This window comes from Centroberyx gerrardi, chromosome 3, assembly GCF_048128805.1.
Source record: "Centroberyx gerrardi isolate f3 chromosome 3, fCenGer3.hap1.cur.20231027, whole genome shotgun sequence".
Taxonomy (NCBI): Eukaryota; Metazoa; Chordata; class Actinopteri; order Beryciformes; family Berycidae; genus Centroberyx; species Centroberyx gerrardi.
The window spans coordinates 2630252-2642650 of NC_135999.1; the positions used below are offsets into that span (position 1 = coordinate 2630252).

A 12399-nucleotide genomic window follows, 5' to 3' on the forward strand; every position below is an offset into this window, starting at 1 on the left:
TTTGTACCATACATCTCTCTGACCCCCCCCCCCCCCCCCCCATCCCCACCCCCACCCCAAACCCCCAGCACGATGCTTTGATTCCCTTTCTCGTTACAGGGAGTTGGCTGATCCGCAGATAATGCCACTCAGTCTCCACTAGGCTATATGTTACTAAAATGTTTCAGGTGCAAAGTGAGAGGGAAATCTGTTTTATCTTCTTGGATCGGTGCCTTTGTCCGCTCGTTCATTTGTGTATTCAGACATCTGTGAGTCTATACTCATGTCCAACTAACAGGCAAAGAGATAGAGAGTGCATCGGTGTCTTTTCTCCACAGACTGTCTATGACTCTCACGGTTCTTTTTACTGCGTGTCACCCAAGTGCTGAAATGCTGCCGTTGCTTTGCGAGCACACAGGTGGGTTAAAACAAGCTTCACACTCGCATGCGGATAGCAGTTTGACGGTGCTGGCTTAAAAGCACAATACAGTGAAAAGTGTTTATTGCATTTTACTGCATTCACAAACCATCACTGAGTTTCCCCATCATGCGTCTATCCTGCATTAGGCCCAGCAGCATCTCGCTCTTGTCGGGTGAAAACCTTGTATCTCCAGAATGCCAACTTTTCAGGAAAAAGTCTTGATTTTTAGCTTGACCACCATGCATTTTTGAGTTTGTCCGATGGGTTTTCAAAGGGTTCCATGGGCTGTAGAATTTTCTCATCCTACAGAGAACCATGTAATCCTTAATTAAAGTTAAAACATGAAAACCATGGACAATCTTTTCTTGGGGGAATGCAATGCAGCACTAATTTCTTGCAAGCAGTGAATCAAATCAGTAAACTATCATGGAAATTAAAACAGAAAAGTTAACTGAAGGTGTGATCGTTTTTTTCTTTGGTTACTTTTATGTTTGTGCAATCTTTGTCACTGAATATGTTCAATGATGTTCTCTTTTCTTGCTTCATAAGTCTCTGTGTGAACATATATACTTAACATGTATACCTTTTCTCCTGCTTTGATGTGTTATAAAGTTTTAGGATGCTGTATTTTTTTTAGCCCATCGTCAGAGAAAATCAGTATTGATTTTTGTGGAATGTTGGTATGTCAGTAAACCAATGTGTGTGTGTGTGTGTGTGTGTGTGTGAGAAATGATAAATGGCTTATTTCGATTCCTTATCTGTTGGGACGAGCAGACAGGTCCTTCTATACAATCCAACGACTATGGCCTTGTCAGCAGAAACAAATGATCTATTGGACACACACACACACACACACACACACACACACACACACGGCCTCAGAATAGCCGAGTCAGTGGTGAGCATGATGGATTGGGCCTGAGGTGTGTCTTGTCTTCGTTATTGATAGGCAGGTATTGGAACGGCGGCATGAAATATTAATAGACATGGAGCTAAACGCCAATCCTGACTGAAGAGCGCGAAGGAGAGAGGGAAGGGCAAAGAGACAGAGAGAGAGAGAGAGAGAGAGGGGTGTTTGAAATGCAATGACAGTAGCCATACCTGAGGCATGACCACATGTGGAAGTGATGGGTCGAATTGGGAAAAGCGAGCGTTCCTGTACGTGTGTCTGAGAATGTGAAGTATGCCTGATATCAGTTTCTGGTACTCTGGTAATTTTTTTTTTTCTTTTCTCAATGGAAATTCCCAGCATCTTTGATATGTTTCATATTCTCTCCCAACCCACCTCCCCCCCCCCACCCTCTCTCTCTCTCTCTCTCTCTCTGTCTGTCACTCTAACCCACATCCTGTTGTGGTTCTTCTTCTCTCTCTCTGCTTTGATATCTGAGAACCTCTGACTTACCTGGACAGACAAAGCGCACCTTTGTCTTTCCCACAGTGTTTGTCATCATTTGTTGCAATCTGTGTTTTTGCGTGTGTGTGTGTGTGTGTGTGTCTACATGTATGTGCACACGCATGCTCCCTGGTAACACATGCCCATGGTAAAACACACACACACACACACACACACACACGCACACACACACTTTCTTCTCTCCTTGTCTTACTTTCAACAGTAATGAGGGTGGAAGCATCCCTTCACTCTTTTAGATGCAGAAAGGACAAATTGTGTGTGTGTGTGTGTGTGTGTGTGTGTGTGTGTACATATTGACGCAGCACTGCAGCAGAATCTATACTAAAGATTTCCCATGGACGCCTCAAGTTGATCTGGGAACCAGGGAGGCAGGGAGGGAGGAAGGGAGGGAGGGGGGAAGAGAAAAGTATAGAGATGGATAGAGGGAAGGAAGAAATGAAGGGAGGGGAGGGATGGGAGGAGGCATGAGGTGTCAGAATTGGTCTGTCTGCCTGTCTGTCTATGCAGAGAAGGTGGACAAAATATCAGAAACACATAACAGCATATGAATATCAAGTAGCTCAAAAGTAGTAGGGATGCAAGTTTTGTGCTCCTTCCACCAGGTTATGCGTCTGTGCATTGGTTTGGGATCTAAGCAGATTCTGAATGGCAGCCCAGCCATAAATATCACAGATGTGAAGTTCACATTGTACATTTTTTGTTGAGGCTGTGTCACAGAGTATCACGATTCAATTCTTGGGTTATTTTTGAGGCTTTAGTTTTGTGTTTTTTAGCAACAATGTTGTTAAGAATCCGGCTAGCCCAGTCGGCAGTGGTGGAAAAAGTACTAGAATCCTTCTCTTAAGTGAAAGTAGCAATACCATAATGGAGAAATATTCCAATAAAAGTCCTGCATTCAAAATTTTACTTAATTAAAAGTACAGAAGTATAAGCAGTAAAATGCACTTAAGTATCGAAAGTAAAAGTCCTCATTCTTCTCAGAGTGTTAAATTATTGCTGCATTAAGTATTTTAATGTTGTAGGTCTAATAACTCCATATACTTAGAGTTTAAACTCTAACAATGTAACATATTTTATGAGCTTATCGTATGTTTTGCATGTAAAACCTTATTCTGCAAAGTAACTAGTAACTCCAGCCATCAGATAAATGTAGTGGAGGAAAAAGTACAAGATTTCCCTCTGAAAAAAAATAATGGAAATACTCAAGTAAAGTGGCAGTACCTCAAAATTGTACTTAAGTACAGTACTTGAGTACTTAGTTACTTTCCATCTATGCCTGTCGGTGAACTTCAACTTGTGACGCAGTGTGTGTATGTTTGGCATCACGTTGAAAAATGTAAACTAACTCTAAACTCATCTAATAAAAGCACATGATACACACATCATCACGGGATAAAGAAACACATCATATCTACATCAATATTGCAAAATAATACTGCCACAAGCAACATTTGATTTGATCAATTTGTGTAAATGTGTGTTTCTCTGTGTGTCTTTGTGTATGAGATCATGTGAGCGTGCACGTGTCTGCAAGCATGCATGTGTGTGTTCGTGTGCGTGTGTGTGTGTGCGTTTGAAAGCCTTGAACCTGCACTTTGGCATTTCCTCCAATCACCTCTCATTGTTCAGACGCACAGCGAGCCAAAGACAGTGAGGGAGGACAGAAACATTCCGCACCCTTCAGGGCGTCTCTGAGGAACCATAAGCACTTCCGGGTCGAAAGGTCAGCGGGGTGATCCGACGGGCAGCAGGAGCAGTTCACACACACACCCACTGCAGAAAAAGTCAGTTTTAAGTCAGTATGTCTCATGTTAAGTGATGAAATCTTATTTTTCTTGAAACGAGTGAAGTCTGCCAATGGAGTGAGATAATTCCACCTGCATTTAATAACGTTTTATGCGTTTCAGGAATTTTCTAGAGCGTCAATGTCTGGAAAGCAGGCAGAATAAGGCAGATCACTCCATTAATATCTTGAAACAAGTTGATTTTCATTGGAAACAAGTGAAATTTTTACATTACATTACATTACATTACGTCATTTAGCAGCCGCTTTTATCCAAAGCGACATTTTGTCAACAGTAGTGAAACCAACCACATTTTTCATCCCATTTGTAGATTTTTTCACTTGTTTTCAGAAGAATGAGAATTGATACTAGATTAAATGACTTGTTAAGATGGATATTTACATAACTACACCCTCCTTTGTCTATTTGCTTCAACATGTTTGACCTCTGCTGAACACTGGTTCATAAGGTTATGGGCCTGGAAGTAACCTCTGATTTTCTGGCACACTGTCTTTTAATAGAGAGTGGGGTTTTCTCGCTCCATCGGGATTTTGTCATTGGTCTTTAGAAGCAGCTCAGTGAAGATTAAGTTGCAGCCTACTTTGTTGATATGAACCTCAGGCTTTGCTCTACTTAAGGGGACTACAGAGTAAAAATTGTATATATACTGTATTTATATATATAGAGGCCTGTATATACAGTATATGGAGTATATATATGGGCCAATATGCCCACACACACATACTATATATGCAGTATATATGTAAAAGCAGTAGCATATATTTTTTTATTTTTATATTTATATCTAATAATGCAAACATACACAATAACAATGAATCAGAGGTAAAATAAATAAATATGTATCTAAGTATTGGATTAATGCAAAGAAATAGATGAAAAAGTAGCCTACACACGGTATATAAAATGCTGGATGAGGTGTTAGAGAGGTTCAGGTGATTAATGGGCTCCAGACTTTATTGAAAACAGATACAGGCATCGCTAAGCAGCCCAAAGCTCATATCATATGCACAGTATTATGGGTTGGAATCCAGCGTACAACCTATGGCAGGTGTCATTCCTTCTCTCTCTCTCTCTCTCTTTCTCTTTTAATAGAAAAAATAGCTAGAGAGCATGAGAACAAATGACATCAGCCATTTCTCTGCTTATCTACCCATCTCTCTGTTTCCTACCCCAGACAGAGGGAAAGCACTTAAAGAGAAGGGAGGTATAGGGAGGGAGAGGAAAACAAAGCAGAGGCAGAGAAACTGTCAAGACAAGTGGACATATCCCTTTTCCTCTCATCCTCTTTATTCTTTATTTTCACCCTCTGCTTTCTTCTCTTGAGGCTGATTGACGCTCCTCACCTTGAAATGATCCAAGACCGGCTGGCAAAGTCTGAGACACTCTCTCCTCTGAATCGATAAGCTGCTCAGTTACCTGTGTGTGTGTGTGTGTGTGTGTGTGTGTGTGTGTGTGTGTGTGAGAGAGAGACAGGTTTCTCACGTTGGGGTGTGAGAAGGGAGGTTGAAGTGCTGGGTTAGAGGAAATTACCATGACACGGGTCACAGCCTATACTCTGCTGCTGGCGAGGTTGGAGAAGGTGTGTGTGTGTGTGTGTGTGTGTGTGTGTGTGTATATGTATGTGTTTTTGTCTCAATAAGGTCTGTGTGTGTGTGTGTGTGTGTGTGTAGGAAATGATTATAACCCGGGGAAAGCTCCATTCGAGCGGCTATTGTTTGGCCCTTCCTGGCTGCTCCAGAGGAAGAGGAGACTCTGTCGCTCTCTCGCTCTTCTCTCCCTCCCTTTCTCTCTTTCCCCCCTATCTTCACTTTCACTCACTTGATCTATTTATCCTTCATCTTTTTCAACCTCCTCTTATCACTTTCTCCATTGATGTAGCAGAGGATAAACCCCACCTAAACTCATCTTACCCACCTCTTTATTTGAGGCTTTATGACATAAATTCATTTCAGTATAGGAAGATATGGTATTTTATAGCAAAAAATAAAGTTAGTAGAAAAGGAATTGATTTTTGTTTACAATGGTGGTTGTTTGCCTCGTGATCACCACCTGGAGGTCATAGTTCATTCCCCCCATCCGTCTCCAACACACACACACACACACAAACACACACACACAAACACACACACACACTGCTGCTGCAGATGTGATGTGAGTTATCTTATGCTGCCATCTACTGTCAGAGACACCACATGGTGTTTACTGTTATCAGCTATTGCACCCATTGATTGACTGACTGGTTGATTGATTAGTGGAATCAGAGGCATCAATACTCTAAACCATAAGTTATTTAGTGAATCAGTGTATTAGCTTAAAGTATTTAGGTATTTATTAAAGGGTTTTGTTTTTATTCTTGTTTTAATTATGCTGTGCATTTGCTTCTTAGTGTTTTTCCCTTTTTCTCTTTATTTTAAAGAAAATCTTATTTAGTGTTTGTTTATTTATCTAGAAATGACGTTGTGACTGTTTTCAGAAGTGCTGTAAATAAAGATTATTATTAGACATAATGTCAGCAAACTATGAGCTTAGATGGAACATTGGTCGTGCATGTGATTTATTTTTATTTGTATTTTTTTGGGGTGTTATTTTCATGGAGATTTTTACTTCATCTTTGCGCTCCATTATACTAATAAAAACTACTGGATCAAATGTGGACTCGCTTGGGTATTGGCAGTGCCACACATTGCCAAATCCAATTTGACGCCCATGGGTGGGATGTTTGGCAGGCTGATTGAAGCGCGCAAAGGTGCACGTGAACCAATAGCATCGGGGGCGTGACAGAAATCACAGCAAAGTAGATTCACCTGAACGGGCATGACCACGCTATTTAAACTCTGGAAGGCTTTGTTAAGGCTACAGCCGGTTCAGTCAAGGAGTTTCGACGCGTCCGCCGTGCGTAAGGTCCACCATGCCCACCAAGAACGTTACCGATGAACGGCTCTCCAAATTCAAAAACAAGGGGAAAGATCCATCGGTAAGTTGACATTACATTTGCTAGGCGGTACCCTGTTAACGGTCAATTCCGACACTGCATCTCCAACTCCAACTCGTGCAGAAACTCCGCGACAAAAGGATCTCGGAGTGCGTGGAGCTGCGCAAAGCTCACAAGAATGAGAGTTTTCTGAAGAGGAGGAACATAACGCTGTCCTCCCTGCCGGATGAGGAGGCGCTTTCTCCTGATCACGTCTCCGATGATAAGGTCGGTTCGCTTTCCAAAATTTCTATAACTATAATAACTCCTCGGATGTCGCCGACATCACCTTCTCTATGAAATGTTTAGGTGTTCTCCTTGACCATTGAGGATATCATTCAAGAAGTGAACAGCGACTGCAAGGACTCGCAAACTCGAGGGTGCCAGGCAGCCAGGTGAGCTACTGCTCTGTTATTCAGTATTATCCATATCTATGAATGGGTCACAAGGTTTGGTGAATGAAGGTATTAAGTGAGTTGTCGGCATGAAGAGACTTGGCTGGCAAAATGAAATTACTGTCCTAGTTATATTGTGACTCACTCATCAAAACAAGAAACAAAGCTGGGAGTTGTCCTTGTCTAACATTCCCACTTGGCAAAACATGAATGGGCACAAATAAAAACTGTTTAGAAATGGAAACCAAATTGAACATCCCCAAAAAGCCTTATGTTCCACCCCTGGTCATAAGGTCCTGGTGGAGGCAAGAAAAATAAGACAAACTTTTTTTTTTTCTGACTAACTCCTCCTGCCTCCCTCCTCAGGAAGCTGCTGTCTCGGGAGCGCAACCCTCCTCTGAAGGAGATCATTGATGCCGGTCTGCTGTCCCGCTTTGTGACTTTCCTGGGTATGGATGATGAGCCCACGCTGCAGTTCGAAGCGGCCTGGGCCCTCACCAACATCGCCTCTGGAACCTCCTGGCACACGCAACAGGTGTGACTATAATGTACCACTACTAGTCTGAAGCATTAGACCTATGGGTAAGCCAACTTATAACTGGCATAATGCTGCCAAACTGAAGCTTTACATGGTCCTTGATGGGCTGACTATGAAATCCTTTCAAAATGCACTTTCTGTAACTTAAACAATAGGCTTCACACAAAGGCTTTTTCAGGTTTTTCCTGGTGGCAGTGAGGGTTCAACACAACTGTTTTGTTTCTGTGTCTCTGTCCTAAGGTGGTGGAGCATGGGGCAGTACCAGCGTTCATCTCTTTGCTGGGTTCACCCATGCTGCACATCAGTGAACAGGCTGTCTGGGCCCTAGGGAACATTGCAGGTAAAATGCAGACTGGGGAATCAAAGTACGTTGCCATGGTAAGAATTTGAGTTGGTTGACGGTGAACATGATGGGACAACAAGCATGGGGAAAGAGGGAAATGGTAATATTTGCTTTGGCTAAATGATAAAACTTATATGGCTGGGCCTCACTACCCATTGATAACAACCATATCAGAAGTGTTTTTTTTTTTTTTTTTTTTTTCCCACCTTTATTTATTCAGGGGAGTTTCAGTGAGAGCAATGCTCTCTTTTTCCGGAACGCCCTGATCACATTCACACCTGGAAGCTGACCAGTACAACCAGTCTGATCTGCTGCCACTGAGCAGCTCCACTGGAGCGGTTGGGGTTAAGGGCCTTGCTCAAGGGCACCTCAGTGGTGGTAATGAGGGAGGGGCAAGCGCTGCTTTTCACTTTCCCCACCCAGATTTATCCTGCCGGTCTGGGGGATTGAACCGACAACCTTCCGGTCACAAGCTCGCTTCTCTAACCTTTAGGCCACCACTGCCCTGTTGCTTGAAATGGGACAACCCCATAGAGCACCAACTCTTTAAATGCATTCCTCCTACTAGATTTGGGGTACTTGACCTGGGCCTGTTTTATTTTATATATTTCTTTTTTAATTTTAATGTCCATAAATATAAATGATCTGGCCTGTAAAAGCATTATCTTGTCAACCAATGCTTGTGGCGCTCATGGTCTACAAGGAGCTTGGTGGTGTCTCCAAATGATTTGACCCCATGTTGGGAGTTTGATTGTTTATAAAAGGGCAGTTTTCATAATGAAGGCTTATTCATGCCAGCTGCTTGTTGGACATGGAAATGTTTAATGACCTCAAAATATGTACAACTGATGAACGCGTGTTTGGGTTTTACAGTGCTTGAGCATAGTTCATATAGCTTTCTGGTATAATTTAGTGTGTGGTCATAACTAAAGTTTCTAGAATGAAACCAGTATTGCCTGCTGTAGAGTATGTTAATTTCTCAATGGCTTGCCGCATTTTTAAAATGAAAAGCATTTTTGTGATGCCTTCACAGGTGATGGTCCAGCTTATCGAGATGCCCTGATCGACTGCAATGTCGTCCCTGCCTTACTGGCCCGTATCACCCCAGAAACACCAGTAAGTTGAAACTTGATAATGGTCCAAAAATGAGGTCCAAGTCGCCCAGTTTTTAATTATTACTTACCGTGAGCTTGATTTTCAATCAATTGAAAATGGAACCTGCAAATTTGCTCAACCCCTGACCTAGAATTTATTCTGCCTACCTTGTGCCAAGACTATTTTGGACATGTCTGCAGTTATATCTAGACCGTTCATTGTTCAAGCTTGAGGCAAAGGCTCACATACGCATCCAAGCATGTGTATGTGGGGACCTTCCAGAAACAGGCCTGCAACCCGCTTTGAGTTCTGACCCACAGCTGAAAAACTTTGTGCTCAGCTGTATTGTCTGGTAAAATTGTAGGAGATGCATGGACCCGTTTCTTTGTTTCATCCCTCCAGGTGGGTTACTTGCGTAACTTGACATGGACACTGTCTAACTTGTGCCGTAACAAGAACCCGTTTCCACCCCTGTCTGCGGTCCAGCAGGTAAGGAAAATTAGACCTTTTTCTTTGCCACCAGCCAAAAAAGGTTAAGACCCAGTTCCACAGATGGGTTTGGTAATGGTCCAGGAAGTTGCCCATAATACCAGCATGTTGACCAATGAAACCTGTTTCATCAGGTGCTGCCCTCTCTGATCCAGTTGCTCCACCTCGGTGATAAAGACATCTTGTCTGATGCATGCTGGGCCATCTCCTACCTCACCGATGGCTCCAATGACCGTATTGACGTTGTGTCAAGAACCGGCATCATCCCTCGGCTAGTGGCCTTGATGGGCCATGAGGAGATCAGTGTGTTGGTAAGGCTGCTCCATCTGTGTTTTTTTTCCCCTCAAATTGGGTTAGGGTTGCATACATGTTTGTTGCTGGGTTTTCAAAAGGATGGAGGCTCATTCATGCCAGCCTCAGTTTTGGCTTTAATGACATCTAAAAGTTCATACGGGGTTTTTTTTTTTTTTTTTAAGGCAGCATAGTCACTTTTTTCTGTCTCAATCAGTTAGTTGGTCATAATCACAGAGCAGAACATGAAATGGATTCTAATCCATCATCCTGCGGTCCAGGGTAGTCTTGGCTACATGTCTCCTTGTCAGGTCTAGTGATAAAACTTGATCCTCTAAACCATCACACTACCAGAATGGGGATTCCTATTCTGAACAGTGTCTCTAAACCTCCAGACCCCGGCTCTCCGCTCCATTGGGAACATAGTGAGTGGCTCAGACCTGCAGACCCAGATGGTCATTGATGCTGGCGTCCTGTCCACCCTGCCTCAGCTGATGAGGCACCCTAAGGCCAGTGTGCAGAAGGAGGCGGCGTGGGCCTTATCCAACATCTCAGCAGGACCCTGCAAGCAAATCCAACAGCTCATCACCTGCGGCCTGCTGCCTCCGCTGGTAGAGCTGCTCAGAAATGTGAGTAGACCACTAGCAAGAGTGGTTGCATGAGACTTTACTACATGGAATGCATTTTTAAAGAATTCAACAAGTGACTCGCTCTTAAGAGTGAAATATCCAGCCTTAATTCAAGATTGGTCACATGTTGAAGAAAAGCCTATTCTCATCTAGATGTTTGGGAAGGGCAGTGAAAATCTTGTACACAATCAATGCAACTTTCATTGTTGGGCCAAGCTTCAAGTCTGCAAGACATTCATCAGATACTCTAAAGGTCTTGTAGACCAAAAACTTGGCCTAATGGCATGGACCTAAGTGTGTGTGTGGATCTTTCACTGGATTTGACTGGTTCTTAGCAAAGACTCTAACCTGGGTGAGCAGTAGATGCTCTAGACATATTTGGCAAAAGGTGGGGACTGAAATGGAATAAAATAATCCATGCAATCCATTGTCTTTCAGGGAGACTTCAAGACGCAGAGGGAGGCAGTGTGGGCAGTCACAAACTTCACTAGTGGGGGCACTGTGGAGCAGGTGGTCCAACTGGTGCAGAGTGGAGCACTGGAGGCCATCATCAACCTGTTGCAGGTCAAAGATGCAAAAACCATCCTGGTGATACTGGATGCCATCAACAACATCTTCATGGTGAGGAAGTTTACAGAATGAGCACTTGAAGAACTTTTGGCAATGAATTGGTCTAAAACTTCAAGTTGATGTATTTGTAACAGTTTACTCCCTGCTACATTGCAGGATATGTCAGACTTCAGACAAGTCTGCTAGTTTTGACACAATCTTTCAGTAAAATTAACCATTCCCAATTACAATTTGTCTTTACGTTTGCGTTCTGAAACAGGCCTTCAAATGGGTAGATGACCAGAACACTGCCCAGTTACTTTACATGACTAAGTTGTATGGCTTTATCTTAAAATTGGGTGTGGTCACTCTCCCCTCTTCCAGGCTGCAGAGAAGCTTGGTGAGACAGAGAAACTTTGTCTGTTGGTTGAAGAGCTGGGAGGCTTGGACCGCATCGAGATGCTGCAGAACCATGACAATGAGACGGTTTATCAGGCTGCACATAACATCATAGAGAAGTTCTTCAATGATGTGAGTGGCTAAATGCACAGCAAAATTGCAAACTTAGACTTTCAAGGTACTAAGTGAAATACTTGATGCACTGGCAGATTCTTTTCAAGAAATTTTGCACCATGATGCAACTTCACAACAGCTTTCAGAAATTCTGAAGTTTTCTTAATTTATACGTATCTGTCAGTGTAGTAAGACTTTCATTTAACTTTAGTCCAAGTCTAAAGGCAAGGGATTTCATTTCTTGGTATAGAGTAACTTGAGCAATATGTAAACATCAGTCTCGTTGTCTCACTTTGCTTTTGTTCTCTAGGATGAGATCGAGGGACTGAAGGTGGAGGCCACAGAAGATGGATTTGTATTTCAGAGCACTGAAGTTGAGAAAACCTTTAAATTTTAAAACCATGCTTTGCCCTTATTGATGTGTCTTGTTCAGCTGAATGTTTTCAAAGTAAATAAAATGTTTTTGTGATATACTTCTGACTTTTGTGGAAATGTACTTGATGCCAGGTCTTGAGTGCAGATCCTAGACTGCAATATCAGATGATAACAACACAACATGATGGATCTCAACCACAGTCTAGCATTCTGTTCCACCAAAACCCCTTGAGGCTCAAACATGTTGTCACATTGCCTTTTTGGTTTGGTGCCCCTATCACAAGAAAATATGAACAAATTGAAGGGACACTGGCAAGAGGCCTTGTTGGACCACACTTACTATCTTTGAAATCTCAGAATAAAGCCTTACAAGTCTTTTCATTTCTACATCTCACTTAGTCCTTGCATATGTGGGCACACAAATGCATGTAGGCCCACTGCCATACTGTGCATTTTTTTTTTTTTTATTTTTTTTTTTACATGGATATGAGCACACACAATGCAGCAATACTGAGGCAAAAATACTTAAATCCTAAGATTTTGCTTGATTTGTTTTTCTTGAGTCTTCAGTGCATCTATTACACTGAGTATT

At 42.5% G+C, this 12399-nt stretch overlaps 1 protein-coding gene across 2 annotated transcripts; it reads left to right on the forward strand.

Moving 5' to 3' along the window:
* Nucleotides 1-6527: 6527 nt before the first annotated feature.
* On the forward strand, nucleotides 6528-11837 carry kpna7 (karyopherin alpha 7 (importin alpha 8)). 2 transcript variants are annotated; one of them, XM_071899149.2, is made up of 12 exons: nucleotides 6528-6593; nucleotides 6675-6818; nucleotides 6900-6985; nucleotides 7352-7520; nucleotides 7764-7863; nucleotides 8900-8982; nucleotides 9364-9450; nucleotides 9585-9761; nucleotides 10137-10370; nucleotides 10809-10991; nucleotides 11304-11450; nucleotides 11743-11837. In XM_071899149.2, the coding sequence occupies exons 1-12, from the start codon at nucleotides 6528-6530 to the stop codon at nucleotides 11827-11829; spliced, it is 1563 nt and encodes a 520-aa protein (XP_071755250.1). In that variant the 3' UTR covers nucleotides 11830-11837. The 2 variants fall into 2 exon arrangements, with proteins under 2 accessions (XP_071755250.1, XP_071755251.1); XM_071899150.2 differs by having other exon boundaries at nucleotides 6675-6803.
* Nucleotides 11838-12399: the final 562 nt, after the last annotated feature.

Bases quoted from the DNA above. Each gene is read 5' to 3' on its own strand.
- kpna7 (XM_071899149.2), top strand. From the start codon at position 6,528: ATGCCCACCAAGAACGTTACCGATGAACGGCTCTCCAAATTCAAAAAC. The intron at 6,819-6,899 runs GTCGGTTCGCTT...TGAAATGTTTAG, and splicing joins ATCACGTCTCCGATGATAAG to GTGTTCTCCTTGACCATTGA. The intron at 7,864-8,899 runs GTAAAATGCAGA...ATGCCTTCACAG, and splicing joins GGCCCTAGGGAACATTGCAG to GTGATGGTCCAGCTTATCGA.